At 46.0% G+C, this 22613-nt stretch overlaps 1 protein-coding gene across 8 annotated transcripts in view; it reads left to right on the top strand.

Annotated features, from left to right (window-relative positions):
- The window catches only part of PCNT (pericentrin), a 132419-nt gene that overhangs the window by 57875 nt on the left and 51931 nt on the right, over window positions 1-22613 (top strand). For 5 of the 8 annotated variants that reach the window (XM_053902928.1, XM_053902926.1, XM_053902929.1 and 2 more), the window contains 8 exons: window positions 4450-4587; window positions 9578-9724; window positions 11952-12103; window positions 14700-14860; window positions 15077-15309; window positions 16971-17133; window positions 17768-17980; window positions 22083-22115. In XM_053902928.1, the coding sequence (XP_053758903.1) occupies window positions 4450-4587; window positions 9578-9724; window positions 11952-12103; window positions 14700-14860; window positions 15077-15309; window positions 16971-17133; window positions 17768-17980; window positions 22083-22115 (1240 nt within the window). The remainder of the gene's footprint in view (window positions 1-4449; window positions 4588-9577; window positions 9725-11951; window positions 12104-14699; window positions 14861-15076; window positions 15310-16970; window positions 17134-17767; window positions 17981-22082; window positions 22116-22613) is intronic. The other 3 variants (XM_053902931.1, XM_053902927.1, XM_053902925.1) reach the window with 2 other exon arrangements.

Below are 22613 nucleotides of genomic sequence, written 5' to 3'. Positions count from 1 at the left end.
TTTGATTGCTGAGTAATCTTCCTCTGTGCGTGTGTGTGTGTGTGTGTGTGTGTGTGTGTGTGTGTACGTACGTACGTACCACATCTTCTTCTTTACCCATTGATCAGTCGATGGACATTTGGGCTTTTTCCATACTTTGGCTATTGTCAATGGTGCTGCTATAAACATTGGGGTGCATGTGCCCCTTCAAAATACCACTTCTATATCCTTTGGATAAATACCTAGTAATACAGTAGCTAGGTCGTAGGGTAGTTCTATCTTTAATTTTTTGAAGAACCTCCGTACTGTTTTCCAGAGTGGCTGCACCAGTTTACATTCCTACCAGCAGTGCTAAAGGGTTCTCCTTTCTCCACATCCTCGCCAACATCTGTTGTTGCCTGAGTTGTTCATTTTAGCCATTCTGACTGGTGTGAGGTGGTATCTCATTGTGGTTTTGATTTGTATTTCCCTGATGATGGGTGATGTGGAGCATTTTTCCATGTGTCTGTTAGCCATCTGGATGTCTGTCTTCTTTGGAAAGTGTCTATTCATGTCTTTTGCCCATTTCTTCACTGGACCATTTGTTTTTTGGGTGTTGAGTTTGATAAGTTCTTTATAGATTTTTGGATACTAATCCTTTATCTGATATGTCATTTGCAAATATCCTCTCCCATTCTGTTGGGTGCCTTTTAGTTTTGCTGATTGAGTTTCCTTAGTTGTGCAGATGCTTTTTATTTTGATGAGGTCCCAGAAGTTCGTTTTTTCTTTTATTTCCCTTGCCTCACAGAACATGTTGAGTAAGAAGTTGCTGTGGCCAAAGTCAAAGAGGTTGTTGCCTTTTTTCTTCTCTAGGATTTTGATGGCTTCGTGTCTTACATTTTAGGTCTTTCATGCAATTTGCGTTTATTTTTGTGTATGATGTAAGAAAGTGGTCCAGGTTCATTCTTCTGCATGTCGCTGTCCAGTTTTTCCAACATCATTTGCTTGAAGAGACTGTCTTTATTCCATTGGATACTCTTTCCTACTTTGTCAAAGATTACCTGGCCATATGTTTGTGGGCCCATTTCTGTTTTCTCTCTTATGTTCCATTGATCAGTGTCTGTTTCTGTGCCAGTACCATATTGTCTTAATGATTACAGCTTCGTAATACATCTGGAAGTCTGGAATTGTGATGCCTCCAGCTTTGTTTTTCTTTTTCAGGATTGCTTTGGCCATTCGAGGACTTTTCTGTTTCCATACAAATTTTAGGATTGTTTGTTCTAGCTCTGTGAAGAATGCTGGTGTTATTTTGATAGGGATTGCATCATTGCATTGAACATGTAGATTGCTTTGGGTAGTACTGACAATTTAACAATATTTGTTCTTCCAATCCATGAGCATGGAATGCTTTTCCGTTTTTTGGTGTCTTCTTCAATTTCTTTCGTGAGCTTTCTATAGTTTTCAGTGTATAGATTTTTCACCTCTTTGGCTAGGCTTATTCCTGGGTATTTTACGGGTTTTGGTAGAATCGTAAATGGGATTGATTCCTTGATTTCTCTTTCTGCTGCTTCATTATTGGTGTATAGAAATGCAACCAATTATTGTGCATTGATTTTATATCCTGCGACTTGCCTGAACTCATGGATCAGTTCTAGCATTTTTTTTGGTAGAATCTTTTGGGTTTTCTAGATAGAATATCATGTCATCTGTGAAGACTGAAATCTTGACTTCCTCCTTGCCAATTCGGATGCCTTTTATTTCTTTGTGTTGTCTGATTGCTGAGGCTAGGACTGCCAGCACTATGTTGAATAAGCTCCTGCAGCATTTTGGAAGTGTTTTTCTAGTTGTGGTACAAGAAAGTCATTGTTCAAGTAAGTTCTCTCTTTACTTTGCTGCTAAGAAGGTGAACATTAGATAATTTTTTTAAGTGACCTTTTTTGTCTAGCTGGTTTCACAGAAAGCACTTAGATTTCTGGGAGGTGGGAAGCTGTTTGCAGCCTTATTTTAACTTTTATTGGAGAAAATTTCAACACATACAGAAGTAGAATAGTTCATTGAACCCCTGTATCTGGCTGCCCAGTGGGGTACGTGCCAGTCTTAGTGTGGCAGTGCTCCCTACCCCCAATTCTTTTGAAGCAAATCCCAGGTATCGTGTGTTTTCATCTGTAAATACTTCATCATCTGTTTCTGCCATGTAACATTTTTCTCCTCCCAAAAGAACTTAACCATAATCCATTCTAACTTAGAAAATTAAAAATGATTCATTAATATCACCATATATCCAGCCCAGGTTCTAGTCTCTTCCTGTGGTTGTTCAAATCAGGATCCACACGGGGCTTCGTTTGCATGGGATCTGTTTTTATTGCTTCCTGTGATGTTAGACTCCCCCCTATTCCTGTAAGCATGTCAGCATCTCTACACACATGATCAGATTCAGGTTCATGTCTTGGTGTGGGGGAGACTTGTGGCTGGTTGCATGTTCCTCCTGTGGCCTTCCCTCAGGATTCACCCCACAAGCAGATGCACATAAAGCCTTGCTGGACATTTCCTGGGATGCCAGGGTCATTGTGCCCAAATTAGCAGGGACACGCTGTTCTTCCTTTGAACAGGCGTTAGTTAATCTGGGCCACAAATATCTTTGCACCTGTTTGAAAAGCAGGCTCACTTACCAGAAGAGTTATTTCACATGGGCTTGTGAGCTAATTGACTTACTTTCCAGGTTACTTCACTTTGGAGTTGGCTTGTGAGAAAAGTTCTCTGGAAACGTAAGCTTGTTTCCCTTTTCTTAGAGATGTACATCCCATAAAGAAATCTCCCTTGTGTTCATATCACTAAGCAGAGTTCTGGAATGCAGAAGTAAACTGTAGTATGGCCAGTATCAATTGCTCAAGCCAATTTCTTTCTTTCTTTCTTTCTTTCTTTCTTTCTTTCCATTAAAAAATATTCATATAATAATTTTTGAAAATAGTACGAGGTCAGGTTAGGTATAGTTTGAATGTCTTTAACTCATTATCAGTTGAATTTATTTTTATTACTGTATTGGTATTCTTTGTGCAGTATTACTTTTTTCCTTCTCCAGGTATACCTATTTTCTTCTCTTAATGATTAAATATAGATATATGTATGTATATATATGATATTTTCCCTAGAATTCTCTAGGTTTTTAGAAAAATTTGAGAATAAACTTTTAAAAACATCATTTTCTTATATTGACCTTACTATTTAGAATGTGGAAAATTAAATGGAGCTTTACTCAAGGCTGGAAATAGAAGTAATTATCTGTAAGGAGGTCTTACGGATGGGGGGTAGGGGTTGTGTGAATTAAGGGAGACCTGACATTGAGCCTCTCCAGTCAGGTCAAGGAAGTGGCCTGAGGATCATACTGCTAGACATGCACAGCCATCCCAGAGGTACTGGGCCTTTTGAGGTCCAATGGCAGCCTGCTGTCCTGCAGCCTTTCCTGAGAGCACACCCTCGAAACTGCCTTACCTGACTCCTGAGTGTCTCTTTCCTGGTGGCCCTCCTGCTGCATGATGCTCTCATGTTTTGCCTTCGCCTCTGTTAGGGTGCATTTTGCAAGTTCCCACTCCAGGCCTGGGTGTGCACTGGGCAGGACAGGCATGAAGTGGCCCTACTGCCCCTTGCAGGTGGAAAGTTAAGAGCTGTTTCCTCCCGCCCGCAGTGCACGCTGCAGGTGCTGAGAGGGAAGCACCCTAATGCTGTGCCAGGGCCCTAGGGCCCAAAGAACTGATCTGTCATTCCCTTTCCAGCTTGACTGTTAATCAGGGTTTATCACGTGTTTGGGGGATTTTCTTTTTCTTGAGTGTTGATGTTTTGTTTTTCCCAGTGTCCTTCACAATGGGTACAAGTATTTCCTTAGGTCTGTTTTTTGGGGAAAAGGGAGTATGGCTTCTGTCCCTTGGCCTTGGCCCTGCTGGTCTGTGGTGCCTGTTGGCATTCAGGGTTTTTCCCTGTATTCACCAACACTTTGTGGTTGACGCTCGGGGAATTAGCATTCCTGGTGAAACCCAGTTACTCTCAGGGCTGCAGCTAGCTTCCTTTCTGCTGGGAGTGGTCTGGGTCAACCCCGACCTTCCCTAGAAGGAGAAGTGTGGTAGACACGTAATTAAAGTACTTTGGAAACTTTGCAAAGTGTGATAACTTGGAAATTACCTTTAATCCTTCCTTTTTAAAGGTTTTGGAGTTAAATTTATTTCAGGAGAGAAAGTTTATAAAAATGATATGTTAATTCAGAAATGGTCTCTATAACTTGAAAGTATAATTTTAGTGTTGTACCACGCATGCCCCGTTTTCGTCACTATCATAATTAAGGTGAGAATCCAGTCCTACAGCGTGGTTTGAAGTTTTCTATAAGCTGTAGCGTGACTCCCATGTGTCATCACATTGAACATACGCGGAATGGTAGTGATCTCCGGTATTGACAAGTATCTGTGCACGAAGAGCTCAGTGCTCTTTTCCTCCTCGTTCAAGCAGAGCACCCTGATTCCTGCGGAGGTTGAGGCCCAGGGCCCAGCTCTTCGGGCCGAGCTGCACGAAGAGGAGGAGAAGCGGCAGTTGTCAAAGAGCCAGTCCCAAGTGGTACTGGAGCAGCAGATCCCACAGCCGAAGGTATGGGGCTGAGGATGATTTGTGTTATTGCTGTTCTTCCCCATCTACAGAGTAAATAAAATGTTATTCTAAATTAATGGTGATATGCGAAGTTAAAACATAAAATGTTTTCATTGTCTTAGAAACAGATTTTTGTAGGCAATTTTTTTCACTCATTTTTCTATTTATTATTATTTTTTAAATATGTTGGCTAATTGGGGCGCCTGGGTGGCGCAGTCGGTTAAGCATCCGACTTCAGCCAGGTCACGATCTCGCGGTCTGTGGGTTCGAGCCCCGCGTCAGGCTCTGGGCTGATGGCTCAGAGCCTGGAGCCTGTTTCCGATTCTGTGTCTCCCTCTCTCTCTGCCCCTCCCCCGTTCATGCTCTGTCTCTCTCTGTCCCAAAAAAAAAAAAACAAAAAACAAAAAACAAACGTTGAAAAAAATAAATATGTTGGCTAACATACGGTGTATATAGTGTGCTCTTGGTATTGGGGGTAGATTCTTGTCATTCACCGCTTACATACGACCCAGTGCTCATCGAGCCAGTGCCCTCCTCAGTGTCTATCACCCATTTTCCCCTCTCCCTGTCCCCCCATCAACCCTCAGTTTGTTCTCTGTACTCAAGAGTCTCTTATGGTTTGCCTCCCTCTCTGTTTGAAGCTATTTTTCCCCTTCCCTTTCCCCATGTTCTTCTGTTAAGTTTCTCAACTCCCACATATGAGTGAAAACATGGTATTTGTCTTTCTTTGCCTGACTTATTTCATTTAGCATAATACCGTCCAGTTCCATCCACATTGTTACAAATGGCAGGATTTCATTCTTCTTCATTGCCAAGTAGTATTCCATTGTATATATAATCTTCTTTATCCATTCATCAGTTGATGGACATTTGGGCTCTTTCCATAGTTTGGATATTGTTGATAGTGCTGCTATAAACATTGGGGTGCATGTGCCCCTTCAAATCAGCACTCCTGTATCCTTTGGATATATTCCTGCTAGTGCTATTGCTGGGTCATAGGGTAGTTGTATTTTTAATTTTTTGAGGAACCTCCACACTGTTTTCCAGAGTGGCTGCACCAGTTTGCATTCCCACCAGCAGTGCAAGAGGGTTCCCGTTCTTCCATCCTTTTTCTATTTAATTTGGGTGGTTAGCATACCTTTCCCGCTAAGAATTGCCATCAAATATTTTAAATTTGAGAACGTTTGAGTCTTACTGCCTTGCCTCGGTGACTCAGCAGCAGCCACATCAAGGCTTTTCTTGCTTTAAGGAGACTGTTCTCATGGAAGAATGTGCAGGATGCCTCAACACTCAACACCTTCTCTTACGATGACTTATTTTTTATTTTTTATATGTATGTATATTTTTTTTATTTTAGAGGGAGAGAGAGAGAGAGAGGGAGCATGAGTGGGGGAGAGAAACAGAGGGAGAGAGAACCTGAAGCAGGGCTCTGATGCAGGGCTCAGTCCCACGAGTGTAAGATGATGACCTGAGCCAAATTCAAAACTCAAACGCTCAACCAACTGAGCCACCCAGGAGCCCCAATATGATTTGTTTTTAATGTTTATTTTTAAAAGAGAGAGGGTGACCGAGCACACGCGGGGGAGGGGCAGAGAAAGGGGGAGACACAGAATCTGAAGCAGGCTCCAGGCTCTGAGCTTGTCAGCACAGAGCTGACTGAGCCACCTAGGCACCCCAAGATGATTTTTAATGTAGCTTTACTTTGTTGTTTCTTTTAACAACACCTTTATTTTATATACCATAAAAATTACTCTTTTAAGTATATATGTTTTAGTGATTTTTAGTGTATTCACCAAGTTGTGCAACTATTGTTGCTATCTACTTCCTGAACATTTGCATCACCTCAAAAAGAACCCCCCCCCCCCCCCCGCTCCCCCCAGCCTTAGCTGCCTCTCCCCTCCTCCAGCCCCTGGTAACCACTGAACTTCCTGTTTCTGGACATTTTATAGAAATGGAATCATACAGTCTGTGCCCTTTTGTGTTTGGTTGCTTTCACCTAGCACAGTGTTCTCTAGGTTTAGAGATGTAGCAGGTATTATTACTTGCTGTTTGCTCCTTGTTTATCTTGTATCTCTCTTGTTTTTCTGATTTTCTGTTACTGCCTTCTTTTCATTTTAATTTCCTTGATGTTTATTTTCTATATATTTTGGGTTATTTTCTTAGGTGCCTGCCCTGGGGATTACAGTAATAAACACCTTATAACAACATAGTTCAGATTAATACCATCTTGATTTTGATAGTTTACAAATCTCTTCTCCTGTGTAGCTTCATCCCCTTCTCTGTCCTATGTGCTAATATTGTCATGCAAAGTACACTTCCATACAATTTATGCTCACTGATTTATTCAGTTTCTTATAAATCAGATGGGAGAAAAAAAGAATTATAAAATCTATGTTTATTTTGTCTTTCAGTTTACTTGTGAACCTTTACCAGTGTTCTTTATTTCTTCATGTGGATTCGAATGAACGTCTGGTGTCCCTTCACTCTAGCCTGAAGGACACCCTTTTGTATTTCCTCAGGGCAGGCCTGTTAGGATGACTTCTCTTAGTTTGTATTTATCCGTGAATGTTTTAATTTCTCCCTCATTTTGGAAAGATCATTTCCTGGGTATGGAATTCTTGGTTAAGTCTTTCTTTTGTCACTTTGACTATATTATCTTATTGCCTTTTGGCCTCTGGAGGATGGTTTCTCTCCTGCTGCTTTCAAGGATCTTTTTCGTAGTCTTTCACAGTTTAATTGGGATGGGCCTTGGTGTGGATCTCTTTGAGTTTATCCTACCTGGGGTAATTGTGCTTTTTGTGTTTGTAGATTAATGTTTTTTCATCAGAGTTTTGAAGTTTTGGGCCTTATATCTTCAAGTAGTCTTTCTACTCTGTTCCCTTTCTCCTTTCCTCTGCAACTCCCATTACGTATATGTTGGTCTTTGAGGGTGTCCCAGCATGTCTGTGAACCTCTACTTATTTTTCTTAAAAAAAAAATTTTTTTTTTTTAATATTTATTTTTGAGAGAGAGAGAGAGCAAGTGGGGAATGGGCAGAGAGAGAGGGAGACACAGAATCTGAAGCAGGTTCCAGGCTCTGAGCTGTCAGCACAGAGCCCGATGCGGGGCTCAAACTCACAAACTGTGAGATCATGACCTGAACCGAAGTCAGATACTCAACCAACTGAGCCACCCAGGGGCCCCTCTACTTATTTTTCTTCTTCTTCTTCTTCTTTTTTTTTTCTTTTTGGTTCCCAGACTAAATAATTTGAACTGTCTTCATATTTGCTGATTCTTCTGCCCATTCAAATCTACTGTTGAGCCCCTCTAGTGAATTTGAAGGGCTCTCGTTGGGGCATGCTTTGAGTGCTGTGGCGGGCAGTTTACTCTGCCTTAGCTTTCGTTTTGTGTTTGTGCAAGGTCAACAAAGAGTGAGCTCTTAGAGCTTTCTCGGGTTTCTCTGGACAGGTACACAGCCCTGTACTTGTTCCTGCCTTCTAAATTCCTAGGAATATGTTGGACTTTTTCAAAGCTCCCTCTTGACATCTCATTCTCTTCAGACATCTCATTTCCTCTTAAAAGTGTTTCCTTTCAAGTTGTTTCGTCTCTTACTGGCTCAGACTGTTACCAGTTTATAGGTTTCAGGTTATTGTGATGTTAAACAGTTGCTGCTACTTGATTTTGACAAATGGCTTGGGGATAGCATTGTTGACAGCTCTGTGAGATCATCTCTGAGAATAGAGCCTTTCATTTTCATTTTTACTTATTTATTTATTTTTTTAATGTTTATTTAGTTTTGAGAAAGAGAGAGAGAGCCCATACGCGCATGCAAGCTGGGAAGGGGCAGAGAGAGGAGTTCAGACGATCTGAAGAAGCAGGTTCTGTGCTGACAGCAGCGACCCTGATGCCAGGCTCAAACTCACAAACCATGAGATCACGACCTGAGCTGAATGAAGTCAAACACTCAACTGACTGAGCCACCCTGGTGCTCCAAGAATGGAGCTTTTTAGTAAGCTGCAAGACAGGTTAATTAGTGACAGTTGGCGAGGTGGTGCTTTTGGAGATCCAAACACATGTTTGTTCCCCCCAACTCTTAGGACTGTTGGGCTGTTTTCAGGGCTATGCCTGAGATAGGAGTGTTGGGGTTAGGGCAGGTTTAAATACCTCTCAGCGCTTGTTGTTTTGATGGAATCTCAGACTTTGTTTTCAGTGAACACTCTTTGGATTGTTACAAGTCTTTCTTAATTTCCAGAACTCTGAAAAGTCGATTTTGACAGGTTTTGCCTGTGTTCCCTGTGCTTTTATGGAGGAACACATTTTTTGGAGGTCCTTATTCTATTATTCTGGAAGTGCTACCTGTGTAGTTTTTTTTTTTTTAAAAGCTTATTTAATTAATATACTTTAATTTTTTTTTAATGTGTTTATTTATTTTTGAAGGAGAGAGAGACAGAGGATGGAGGAGGAGCGGAGAGAGAGGGAGACACAGAATTCAAAGCAGGCTCCAGGCTCTAAGCTGTCAGCACAGAGCCCAATGCTGGGCCGGAACTCACAAACTGCGAGATCATGACCTGAGCTGAAGTCGGATGCTTAACCGACTGAGTCACCCAGGCGCCCCTTTAATTAATATACTTTAATTCATTAGGTGAACTTTATTAAAAACCATTTTTATTTTTAGGAAGAAATAGGGTTTATCTTTGAAAACCAAAGGAACTTAGGTTTCTAAATATCTTGGAGTTTGATGGTCATGATACCCTGGTGATGGGTAATTTCTTAATGTGGCCATTTGGGAAAGGTAGCAAGCTGTCTTTTTCATGTTCTGTATGAGAAGCACATTTGAGTGCATGTTCGCTGTGAGTGGTGGCTTTGTTCCTTCTGATCACTGCTCTTGGCATAATATGGACTCAATAAACATTTGTTGAATGAACTATATTTTAGCAAACATAGAAGTGGAACTGGCATAATTTTAGAGTTTAATGGCATTTTTGTTGTTAATAATGTACTTTTTGTACAGGGTGAATTTGAAAGTGAAAAGGAAGTTGCTTTACATGAACAAGAGAAGATACATAGACTGGAGTGCGAGCAAGTGCAGTCTCTGTACCAAAAAGAGAAAGAGACTTTGTTTCTGCAGCTTCAGGAGAAGAATAACCAAATTCTGCAGGTATGTAAAATGTGTCTTTTCTTTGTTATTGTGTGTGTGGGGGGGAGGGGTGGGGGGGTAAAATATAACATAACGTGTGTGTATATATATATATATTTATATATATAAATTATATATAATATATATGTTAACATATGTTATATAACATATATATATATATGTTATATAACATAACATAACATAACATAAAGTTTCCCATTTTAATCATTTTTAAGTGTTCAATTCAGTGGCATTAACGATGTTCACCGTGTTGTGCAACTATCACCACTATCCATTTCTAGAACTGTTCATCAACCCAAGAAGAAACTCTATGCCCAATAAACACTACCTCCCCATTTCTCCTCCCTCCAGTCCCTGGCACCCACCCTTCTACTTTCTGCCTGTATGAATTTGACCACTTTTGGGACCTCATATAAGTGAGATCATACAATATTTACCCTCTTGTGTCTGGTTTATTTCACTTAGCATAATGTCTGTGGAGTCCATCCAAGTTGCAGCATGTGTCAAAGTTTCATGGTTTTTTATGGCTAATAATGTTCCATTATATATAGATACCACATTTTGTGTATCTCGTCACAGATTTATCTGTTGATGGACTTTTTTTTTAATGTTTATTTTTGAGAGACCGAGCGTGAGTCGGGGAGGGGCAGAGAGCAAGGGAGACACAGAGTCGAAGCAGGCTCTAGGCTCTGAGCTGTCAGCGCAGAGCCTGACTTGGGGCTTGAACCCACTAACTGTGAGATCACAACCTGAGCCGAAGTCGTCTGCTTAACTGACTGAGCCATCCAGGCGCCCTTATCTGTGGATGGACTTCTTGATGGTTGTTTCTGCCTTTTGGCTATTATGAATACTTTCACAGTGAACATTGGTGTACAAGTATCTTTTAGTCCCTGCTTTCCGTTTTGGGGTTTATGTGTCTAGTAACAGGATTGCCGGGTCATGCATCAATCTGTGTCTAAGTTCTTGAGGAACTGCTAGACTGCTTTCCACAGCAGCTGTGCCACCTTACATTTCTTTCAGCAGCGTACAGGATTCTGATTTCTCCACATCCTCGCCAATACTTATTTCCCATCTCTTTTTTCTTCTTATAATTGCCATCATAATGAATATGAGGTGGTATTTCACTGAGGTTTTGGTTTGCATTTCCCTGATTATTAGTGATGTTGAGCACCTTTTTACGAGCTTATTGGCCATTTGTATGTCTTTGAAGAAATGTCCATTCAAGGTCTTTGACATTTTGAATTGGATTTATTTTGTTGTTGTTGAGTTCGTTATTTTTTTTTTTATATAAGAATAAATGTGTATACAGGGCACCTGGGTGGCTCAGTCGGTTAAGCATCTGACTTCGGCTCAGGTCGTGATCTCATAGTTTGTGGGTTCTAGCCCCACGTCAGGCTCTGTGCTGACAGCTCGGAGCCTGGAGCCTGTTTCGGATTCTGTGTCTCCCTCTCACTCTGCCCCTCCACAGCTCATGCTCTGTCTCTGTCTCAAAAATAAATAAACATTAAAAAAAATTTTTTTCAAAGCATAAATGTGTATTTATACTATTTTTTTAATGTTTATTTTAGAGAGAGAGGGAGAGGGAGAGAGAGAGAGACAGAGCACGAGCAGGGGAGGGGCAGAGAGAGGGAGATACAGAGTCCAAAGCAGGCTCTGTCAGCACAGAGCCCTATGCGGGGCTCAATTTCACCAACTGTGAGATCATGACCTGAGCCAAAGTCAGACGCTTAACTGACTGAGCCACCCAGGCGCCCCTCGTGCATTTTAAATGAAAACTTGGGATGGTGTATATAATGTGACCCCTCTATGACCAGACTGCTTGACTCTCTAAGCCTCCTGGCCTCCTTGTGAGAATAACCTCTGGTGAATTTGCCCCTTCCCTCTTGTGTCTGGGGCAGCCTAGGATGTTCATGTATTCTGTTTTTGTAGGCAATGAATATTGGGGGGGAGGGGCAGTCATATTAGTAATTTTCAACTTTAATCGCCATCATATTTTGCCATATTTTTGTTAACAGGGATGATGAATGTTTCTTACAGAAATTTATTCTTAACTAAATTGTTTTATTATTTTTTTAATTACTTAAAAAAAAAAATTAAGTAGGCTCCGCACCCAGTGTAGGGCTCGAACTCATGACCCTGACATCAAGAGTTGCATGCTCTACCAACTGAGCAAGCCAAGTGCCCCTAAATTGTTGTAAATAAAGCTTTAACAATTTTTCCTGAACAGCTGGAAGACCAAATTTTATCCTTAAGACATGAGGTAGAAGAGTGCCATTCGGAACTGGAGAAGCTACAGCAAAGGCATGAAAGGGAAAACCAGGAAGGCACGAATCTCATCTCGATGCTGAAGTCTGACATTGACCTGTCTGACCGTGAAAGGTCAGTCACTTGCTCCTCTCTGTTGCTGCTTCCCCAGTGCCTTCTCCACTAGTGGGATGGGACCCTGTGCCACATTATTCTTCTCCAGAAAAGTGCTGAGTAACATAACAGACACCTGTATACCCACCATCTCACTTTGCCAAATCTTCACATTTTTGCCAGATTATAAAATTTGATGTTATAATGAGGCATTAACCTTAGAATTTAATCGCCAAATATCTTACCAGCAAAAATAGGTTTATTCCGGAATAACAGAGAATTGGAGCCAGTAAGCCAGTGCGACCTAGCTAGGGCAACACCACAGGCAAGTCTGGAGAATGGAGCAGAGGAGGCTCTTATAGAGGAAAGGGGATTGGGGCTTTCCTCAACAGAAAGTCCATTGGAGTAAACTGGGAGCCGGGAAGTTTAGTGGCTTCTCATTGGCGGGGCTGTGACTGTCTCTCCCATTGACTGAGCTGTGACGGTCTCCCATTGGCTGAGCTGTGGCAATCTCTCATTGGCAGAACTGGGACTTTCTCATTGGCTGGGCTGTTGCCTGGACAGGAAGAAACCTTCCTTCCTCCAGCTGGGATAGTGAAGTAGTATCCTGGCAAGATGTCCCTCTTCCTGATAGGTCTGCAGTTGATAGGGCACCAGAGTTCCCCCTGCTGGCCCCCTGACTCCACTCTAAACGAGTTTTTCTATTAATTTTCACACTTAACCCCTTTTGATCAAGATCTTTCCTTGAATGCATTGCTGATCAAGAGTCAGGTTTTTCACGTTTAGTGGTTTTGTCCCTCAGCGCCGGGAAGGACCTTTCTTGGTTGTCCTGTCCTATGTCAGGAAAGGCTGGCTACGGGGCTGGAGGTGACTAGAGTGCTGAAATTCGTCATAGTTTTCTTCTTTTTCCCCCAATGTCCTGGCTCTTTGCAATAGCAGAAAGTAGATGGTTTTTGGTTTCGTTTAGGGGCCATCACTTGCAAGATTTGAAAGTTGAGGATTTCAGCAGTCTTTTAGGTGATTCATGTAGGATATGAGTAGCTGGTTTGCCATAGTAACTAAATCTGGGCAGTTTCCCATTCCATCCTGGTCTTTTTAACTAAAAGAGATAGATCCCAGTTCACCCTGCTAGAAAAAAACATATAGAGTTAAATACTACCCAGGTGGATTCAACATAAAGAAAAACCAGCAGAATAGTCTCAAATGACAATTTGGAGTCCATTGTAGTAGTGATGAACAGGTTCGTCAGGCTTTTGTGCGCAAGCCTCAATTTTGTTCCAATCAGTAGGCTTAGAAAAAGCTATTGTAATTGCTCAGTGATTTCCAGTGAATTTTCTAGCATTCTGACAGAAGTTTAAGGGCTTGATTCTTTACATCCCCTTCAGGATCCCCTTCAGGATCCCCTTCTAGATTTCCTTTCCTTTGGGCTAGTTTCATCCAGCATTTGGCCTGGCCCTCACCAATAGGCATGTGGACAAATTGATGTAAATGTGAGAAACCATGTTGGTAAGTTTGAATAACTATGCAAATAACTATGCTAAATAAACCTGGGGGGCATCCTTGGTTCCTTTAGGGAACTCCTTAACCATGGCTCACAGTTTGGCCTTAGACCAGAGAACGTAAGAAGCCTGAGGTTTGTTTAGATTCTCAGAAGACTTAACTTGAGAGAGGCAGCTTTTAATAGGTTCAGGAGAGGAGAGAGTGGAAAGAGGTTCAGAGGAAAAGGGAAGTTTGGCAGAGACAACAGAGGAAAACGGCACTGGGAGCAGGGTCCCAGCACTAGGTGGCCGCCACATGTCTGCAGAGGAGATTGGGGGCGGGGGAGGGGCAGGTAAAGAGGCCTCAGAAGCCATTCTTACTTTTTTCAATTGTTTGCATCATTTTAGAAGTAATATTTTGCAAAGAGGCAAACTTAGAATCCTGAAAACATCTGGAAGCCTTGATATACCTTTTAAAATAGGCATCCCATTCACTTTTTTTGTTTTTTTGTTTTGTTTTGTTTTTTGTTTTTTTTCCCTTTTGTTAGGGAGCCATGGCTTTCTAATTCAGTTTTGAGGAAAACAAGCTTAGGGATATCAAAACTTCCTCGTAATGGCCATCGAAGTTCTAAATTACTTCTGGTTAAGTCAGTTCACTTAGTTATAAATGCACATGTGGAGGGACCATCGTTTTTTTAGCATAAAACCAGCTAGAGTCCTGGTAGGGAGGGTACCCCTGAAGCATTTTGATGGCTGGGATCTCTAGTCTTAGAGGGTTTTCTCTAGAGCAAAGAGACCAATTCCTCAACAGCACAGTTTCAACAGGAACAGCCCACTCCAGAAGGAATCAGACCCAAGGCCAGCACAGTTCCATTGCAAACAGTCTGATCCCAAACGGGAGTGGGACCCAGTGCCTACACGTTTCCAGCGGACACAGTTCGCATAGGAACGGTCCGGTTCCAAGAGGGAGTTGGACTGAAGGCCAGCACAGTTTAAGCCGAAACCTTTCTTTGTCCCGCTAGGCTGGTAAAATGCAGTACCCAAGTGCACGGTACCTTTTTCTGCTGCCTCCTGGGCTGTGTCCCTCTTGTCTGAGTCAGTCAGGATCAGGGTCATGGCCTACTATGTGCTTCGTTCAGGAGAGCTCTCCGAGACACTCTGCGGAGGCTGCTCGGGTTGTTCGGAGAGACGCTGAAGGCCGCCGTCACCCTGAAGAGCCGGATCAGTGAGCGCGTGGGGCTGTGTCTGGAGGACGAGAGCCCGCGTGAAGTGCGGCCCAGTGGCCAGGCCCCATCTGCAGGTGAGCGCTAGGACGGCCCTGTGCCCATGGACCCCGGGCCGGGGTGCACAGCACCATCCTCCTCCTCCCCGCCGGGTTGGGGGCTGGATGAGCTGCCTACGCCCAAGATGGGTATTGTCTCTGGGACCCGGGTGTGCTCGCCCTTCCGCAGTGCTGGTCGTGCGGGCTCGCTAGCCACGTGGTGTATGCAGGTCCCTGCGTTTCCTCACTTCGCAGTACCGGTGCTCGAGGAGACGTGGCCTGAAGCAGCCCTGCTGGAGCTGGACAGAACTCTGCCTGAATGTGCAGAGGTGTCTTCAGAGGCTGAAATCAGCAGTCACATCTGTGAAAGCTTTTTCATGAGCCCAGAAAATTCACTGGAGTGTGAGCAGCCAGTTAGGAGGATTTACCGGAGCCTGGGCCTGGCAGTGGACGGCCTCCTGGAGCTGGCTCTGGACTCCAGCAGGCAGGTGAGACGTGGCTCTGTGCATCATCCGTCTAAACAGGTCTGTGACTCTGACTTAACTCCTGTTAGTGTTCCTTGTTTTTTGAGAGGGACAACGGGTCGGACAAGTGGGTGGATGGAATGGTTTGATGATCTGCAGTTGATGGAGGAGGGTCCTGCAGCCCCCAGGTGCTCTGCCGGGCACCGTACACGCAGGGCTAGCAGGAACGTTATCACTCTTCCTGGTGGATCCGGCTTCTCGTGTTCACTCCTCCTCTGGGCGTTGGGGGACAGAAACTCCATTCTGGGTGCGACCCACCTTCCCCACTTGTCTTTTTGATCTTCTGTCAGTACCAACCGTACTCTGTGTCTTTACTAAGCGGGAGTCTTTTCTGAACCAGAATTTCTGAGGTTGTGGGATCGCTGTGCACAGAGAAGAGCTGAGCGTCTGGTAGATCGTGCGGTTGGGCCTCTCGCTTCCACTCTGCTTTTACCTCCTGCACCGTTTTAGTTTTGGGATTGTCACTAGAAAAGGGAATTGTTTGTGTGAATCTTTTAGAGCATTTTAGACAATTAGGAAAGACATTAAATATGAATGCGTGAGAAGCAGAATAGCAATTTCCCCCCCATTCAGCCCAATTAGAAACTAAACATTTTTAGCCAAGACATTGCCATTCACATCCCAGAAATACTTAAGCAAGTTTTCCCTACTTGGTGAGAGTGTGAGAAGAGGCAGCTTAGGGCTGTTTTCAAGGGAAAACCAGTAGATTCCCTCAGAGGCTGGTCTGGGGGTGCAGTGAATATGAGGGAGGCCCAGGCTAGGTGGCCAGGTGTCTGTTGGCACAGCTGGGCACAGGTATTTGGATCCAGAGGTTAGTGTGGGCCCTCCAGGCTGGAGCTGGCCTGGGAGCCTCAGAGGGCACAGGAGGGCATGTCTGCCAGGGGAGGAAGGGGAGATGGGGACCCAGGGCTGAGTCATGAGTGGGCGGCATCCAGGGAGGCCCAGAGGGATGTCAGGGAGGGAGGATGGGTCTGCAGGTGGTGAAGACGTGTCAGATCTTCCCACTGTGGTGACCAGCCCAAGGAGAACTTCCTCCCAGCCCGCCCACCCCAGGCCTCCCCATCTCTTCCTCCACCTGTGGAGCACCAAGTGGTCGTTCCTGCCCAGGTTCTAGGCTCTCGACGGACAGTTTTGTGATCTTTGCATATACATTCTCCTTAGCTTTATTGTACAGACATGTGGTAGCAGTAGTTCACGAACATGTGAATTTTCTATGTAGTATTGTATGTGTCTGTGCAGAATTTTTCCTTCTTTTTTTTTTTAAGTTTATTTTGAGAGAGAGAGAGGAGGGGAGGGGTAGAGAGAGAGGGAGAGAGAGAATCCTGCAGGCTCTGTACTATCCGTGCAGAGCGTGATGTGGGGCTCAGTCCCACCAACCTGTGAGATCATGACCTGAGCTGGGTTCAAGAGGCAGATGCTTAACCCACTGAGCCACCCAGGCTCCCCTGGAATTTTACTTTATTGAAAATTGTTGAATGAGTAGGTTTATTTAATAATTGACTTAATATTGAACGTCAGAATGGTTTCTTCCGGAATATTTGTATTCTACTTCTACACAAGTGGAACTCTGTTGACGTTAGCTTTATATCGAAGTGCAATTCTGGTTTTCAAATGTGTTTTAACAGCTGGAGGAAGCACGTCGGATTCATTCTCGTTTTGAGAAAGAATTTAGCTGTAAGAACGAGGAAACGGCGCAGGTCGTTAGGAAGCACCAGGAGTTACTGGAGCGCCTGGACGAGGAGAACGCGGCCCGGACGCGGCTGACGCTGGAGCTGCACCAGGCGCGGGGTGAGCGCCAGCCGCGGGGGGAGGGTCTGCAGGGGCGCGCCGGCCAGAGGCACGTGGGACGGGGAAGCATTAACGGAAGCGTTCAAAGCAAAACGTAAAACTAAAATAAGACAGATGGCGTGAGGCCTCGGGGACTTTGCTCACAAAAGCCGTTGCGCGTGCAGGCTCTTCGCGGGAGCCAGGGCTGTGGCAGCGGGTAGGGCCCAGGCGGGGTGGCTCTTCTCTCCGCACTTAACCTCTGCCGCATCCCAGGCTCACGGCCTCGGAGCGCTGCCTTACGTGGCGAGAAGGGAACGTCGGTCCTGCCCCAAGAGGTGACATTTGTGACCCCCATGTTTATGGTGTCTGGTGCTTACGTGCTAGACACGCGGCATGAGGGGTGTGCGCGGGCGTGTGGTGGGGGTGTCTTGTACATGGCTGCTCTCGGGCTGTCACCTTGTCCGGTGACTCCTGCACGTGCTGGGTGCGCTGGCCTGGTGCCATCCATCTGGGAACAGGACCCCGGGCGTGACCACTCCGCTCTCATATCCCACGGCTGACATCTTGCTGGGGCTGGGATGCCCATGTCCGGCCCGTCTGCTCCTTTTGCTTCTCCAGCAAGCCCTTGGCAACGGGTCTCTCCCCGTCTCCTCAGGTCTCATCGAAGGGTTCAAGGTGGAGCAGGCCAGCTTGCAAGAGGCGCTGGGCCAGAAGGAGACAGCCGAGCAGGGCCTCGCCGTTGAGCTGGAGAGCCTGAGACGGCAGCTGGAGCGGGCGACCCAGCAGCAGGCAGAGCTGAGGGAGGAGAACTCCGTCCTGTGGACCCAAAAGGAGGCCTTGGCCGCAGAAGCAGGAGAGAGAGAAGATGGTAAGAAATGCTGGTTCCGCGGCCGGAGATGGGAGCTGCAGAGGGTGGGAGCAGGGGCCGCTCTCACTCACCAAGGGCCTTGGAAAGAAGGCAGGGGCCCTGATCAGGGTGGCTGGTGCAGCATCCTCTGTGTCGCTGCTCCATTAGAGAGGTGGCCCCTCGAGTTCTTACAGCAGTGTGAGGCCAGAATTGCCTCTGGCAAACAGGAGGCCACTGAAATGTCACCAGCCTGTTTGAGGTAAATAGCCATGGCAGCGGGAAATCACGGGCCACTCAAAATTTTTACTTAAGACTTTAAAAAAAGTGCCTAACGTTAATCTTAAATAGGAAAACGTAGTTTTAACAAAAGTTCATTGTGATTTCAGATTATTAGAGGTTTTATGTTTTAAATATTTAACACGTGAACAGTCAAAATGGAAGGCGTCCAGGTCATTGAGTCCATAGGCAGCGGTGTCCTCAGGAGCAGACGTGTAAGAATCAGCTCTGTGTGGGTTCAGCCTTCCCCAGAACCATGTGTCTCACACCCTCGCCCACCAGGCACTCCCAGTGTCCCTGTGCCTCCCGTGCCACCGGCCCATCTCTGGGTTTGTGGCTTTCAGACAGCTTATGGGCGCACAAGTCTGCTTTGTGGTACAGCCTTGACCAATTCAGGAAACTCTTTACTCTTCCCCAATTTTTGTTTGTTTCAAATTTTTATTTAAGCTCTAGTTAACATAAATGGTAAAATAGGTCTCAGGAGTAGAATTCAGTGATTCATCACTTATACGTATGACACCCAGTGCTCATCCCAGCAAGTGCCCCCCTGGCCCACCTCTCACCCACCCACCTGCCTCCATCAAGCCTCAGTTTGTTCTCTGTTGTTGAGAGTCTCTTGGGGTTTGTTGCCCTTTCTTCTCTTTTTCCCTCCATTCCCCTATGTTCATCTGTTTTGTTTCTTATATTCCTCATATGAGTGAAATCATATGGTATTTGTCTTTCTCTGACAGACGTATTTCGCTTAGCATAACGCACTCTACTTCTATCCACGTGGGTGCAAATGGCGAGATTTCATTCTTTTTGATTGCCAAGTAATATTCCATCATATATACACACCACATCTTCTGTATCCATTCATCTGTTGATGGACATTTGGGCTCTTTCTATAGTGTAGCTGTTGTCCATAGTGCTGCTATAACCATCAGGTCTTTTGTTTTTTTCTTTTTTTTTTTTTTTTTTTAAGTAGACTTCATGCCCAGTATGCAGCCCAGCATGGGGCTTGAACTCACGACCGTGAGATCAAGACCTGAGCTGAGATCACGAGTTGGGTGCTTAACCAACTGAGCCATCCAGGCGCCCCTAAATATCGGGTCTTTTCCCCAATTTTTAATTCTTTTTGATTTCCTTCATTAATAAACAATCAGCTTTGGGGCGCCTGGGTGGCTTGGTCGGTTAAGCGTCCGACTTCGGCTCAGGTCACGATCTCACGGTCCGTGAGTTCGAGCCCCGCGTCGGGCTCTGTGCCGACAGCTCAGAGCCTGGAGCCTGTTTCAGATTCTGTGTCTCCCTCTCTCTGTGACCCTCCCCCGTTCATGCTCTGTCTCTCTCTGTCTCAAAAATAAATAAACGTTAAAAATAAATAAATAAATAAATAAATAAACAATCAGCTTTTGGGATTACTAATCATTGCCACTTTCTTTGTCCTCCACTTAATTGGTTTTGGGCCTTGTCTTACTTCTTCTTTGTCCTGTGCGCCCTCCTGGGCAGGTGCTTGGCTCGTGTCTGCCAAGGCTCACGTGCTGCTGAGGTGTGGGTCTGGCGGGCCTGTGGCTTCTTTGGGCAGAGCGAGTTGTGAGTGGCCTTGGCTTCCACCCACATGGGATGTTTCAGAAGGTCTGTGTGTAATCATTCCAGACCTCATCTTCTTGCTTGACTTGCTATTGGTGACATCAATCTGCTTATATGTACCTGTCCCTTTTCTGACTTTTGATGTAAATTTTTGATATCGAAACCTTAGTCTGGCTTTGTTTTATCTCTTATATGTCATTTTCACCCTTTATTTTCAATCTCTTTACACCTTTAATTGTGTCTTGTGGATCTCCTACTAATGACTTCTGCAGAGCTAATCTGGGGTATCTTGTGTGCACTGTGCCCACAGCCGCGGGGTCCACCTCTGCTCCTCTGGTGCTTGTCACCACACTTCCCATGTCTCTCTGGGTGGAAGGGGCCTACCTCTGCTGGTTGTGAAGCTGTGCATCCGCTTCTTCTGTGTTTGCTCCTTCCTCATTCAGGCCGGTGTCCTGTGTCCCCTAACACTGACCTGTCCTGTTCTCTCCTGGTTCTGTCCTTGCGCCTGGCCGTGCTGTTCTCAGGCAAGGCTCCATTCACATGTGGGAGGATGTGTGCAAGTGGGCAGGTGTGTGAGCAAGCATGTGAGTGTGGGTGTCTACCTGTGAGCATGTGTGAGCATGAGTGTGGGTCTGAGGACTTGTCAGTTATTATTTTTTTAAACACATTTTCTTCTGTCTTGGAACTTCTCATGGGCTGCGCTTCCCAGTGGGACAGACCTTCCTAGTGCAGGGCCCCTTCCACCCGTTCTCAGGTGTTACTGCCCCGGCCTGCGTGTATGTGGGGCGGCTAGGCCCGTGCCCCATCCATCAAGATTGAGCTTACCACCGTGAGCATGGTGGTAAGCTCTAGGGTGTTGGGACTTCAGGGCCGGGGCCTGTGGGAGACACAGACAAGTGGGACCAGCTGAGTGACCATGTAGCCCTGTGCTGGGGGACAGCCTTGTCCTCGCTGCCTGAGGCCTGAGTGGCCCTGCCTCCGTGAGGTCCATCCCCAGACGCTCTGCCACGCCTGGGCCTGGCCCTTCCCACACGTCTTCCGGCACCTCTGTGTCTCTGGTCACCCCCTCGGACAGGCCTGGCCTCCTGTGTGCGGCCACAGCTTCCAGAGCCCCGGTGCTCATTGGCAGAAGAGTGGGGCCAGTCTCTGCTCCTTCCCTTTGTCACCAGTGAAGTGTTGTACTTCCTGTGCAGCTGGGGTCATCTTACATCGTCAGCCCCGCCCCCACTCGCATGTCTTACGGTGACCTCTGGTCCTTCCATTCACCCAGCTGCAGGATTCTGTGCTTCTGTGTGGGGACTCGCGCATGTGTAAGTTGTGTGAAATGCCGCCCACCAGCACAACGCACACCTCCTGACCTTCTCTGACTGTGGGCTCCCCCAGGTGTGGCCCAGGGTGTGGCCACTTGGTCCTGATTCTGCTTTGGGTCCTCGTGAATGTTGACCAACTTTCCAAGAGTTCTTGGAGGTCCTGGTGCCACGTGGCGAAATTCAGCTCTGCCTCGCCTCTTGGCGTGGTGTCTTGTGGGTGTGAGGGGTGTCTCGTGGCTGCTTTCAGGGCGATGCCATCTGTCCCACGGGGGCTTTTTTGTCTCCTTTAGAAGTCGGCGCCAGGGTGCCTGGCTGGCTCAGTGGGTTAAGCATCTGACTCTTGATTTCAGCGCAGGTCATGATCTCATGGTTGGGAAGACTGAGCCATACATTGGGCTCTGCGCTCACCGTGTGGAGCCTGCTTGGCATTTCTCTCCGTATCTCTCCACCCCTCCCCGACCTGACTCACACTCATGCGCGCGTTGTCTTTCTCTCTCAAGATAAGTGAATAAACATTAATAAATAAGCAAATAGAAGTCGGTGTCAAGTTGTTGGGCAACCAGGACGCGCTGCAGCTCCAGGGCACCGGTCTGCCTGGGCTGCTGTCACAGGAGGCGTGGACGGGCTGCAGACAACAGGCACTGGCCGCCCACAGCCCTGGGGGGTGGGGTCCCCGATGAAGGCGCCGGCACGCCGCCTTCTGATGAACACCAGCCTCTGCACTGTGTCCTCACTTTTGGGAGGAGCGGGCCGCTCTCTGGGGTCTCTCTTAGAGAGGCTCAGATCCCATTCGTGAGGCTCAGCACATGGATATTGGGGAGGGGGGGTCACAGACGTTGAGACAATCGTCACGGTGCTACAGAAAAGCGCAAGTGTTAGAGACTGTCCAGGAACGCAGACACTCCCTGGAACCCTGTTGTCTGACTTCGTGTTTCCACTCTGAAAACGCTGTGTGTTTTCATTCATAGGCATTCCTGTTACCATAGCACATGAGGACTCAGGTTTGTAAAAACAAGCAAGTGGCTGCCGTGTGATATGCATTGTGTCTGCACCAGATTTCCCCAATTTTTTACCAAAGAAGAAAACTACTTCAAAGCTTTTGTGGCAAACTGTTAACAACAACAACAAAAAGCCAACTTTAATCTTTAGTATTGATAACATGAAAATGGGCGAGCATTTCTGCTGCGGCGTGTGCTGCTTGGGCGGGGCCGGGGGGGGTGGTGGCCCTGGAGGCCCCGGTGGGTGTCCGTGGAGGGGCTCGGGGACCTGAGTGGAGCTTCTGTGCTGGCCCGACTTTGTAGGTGGCCCTCAGCGTGGCCCGAATGACCACAGGACACCTTCCTTGCGGTGCCACTTGCACGGAGGCCACGTGTGCTGGGCCGCCCTTTCTGCGGCACGTGGCTCTGAGGGTGGTGCTGTCTGGGTGCATGACCGGGCAGCACTGACCCCAGGGGTGCGGATGTCGGTGTTCTAACTGCATGTTTAAGGCGAATTTATCA

Source organism: Panthera pardus, unplaced genomic scaffold (assembly GCF_024362965.1).
Source record: "Panthera pardus isolate Hobbes unplaced genomic scaffold, ASM2436296v1 HiC_scaffold_16, whole genome shotgun sequence".
Lineage (NCBI taxonomy): Eukaryota > Metazoa > Chordata > Mammalia > Carnivora > Felidae > Panthera > Panthera pardus.
The sequence above is the reverse complement of the archived record's forward strand: the minus strand, read 5'-3'. Positions and strand labels throughout refer to the sequence as shown.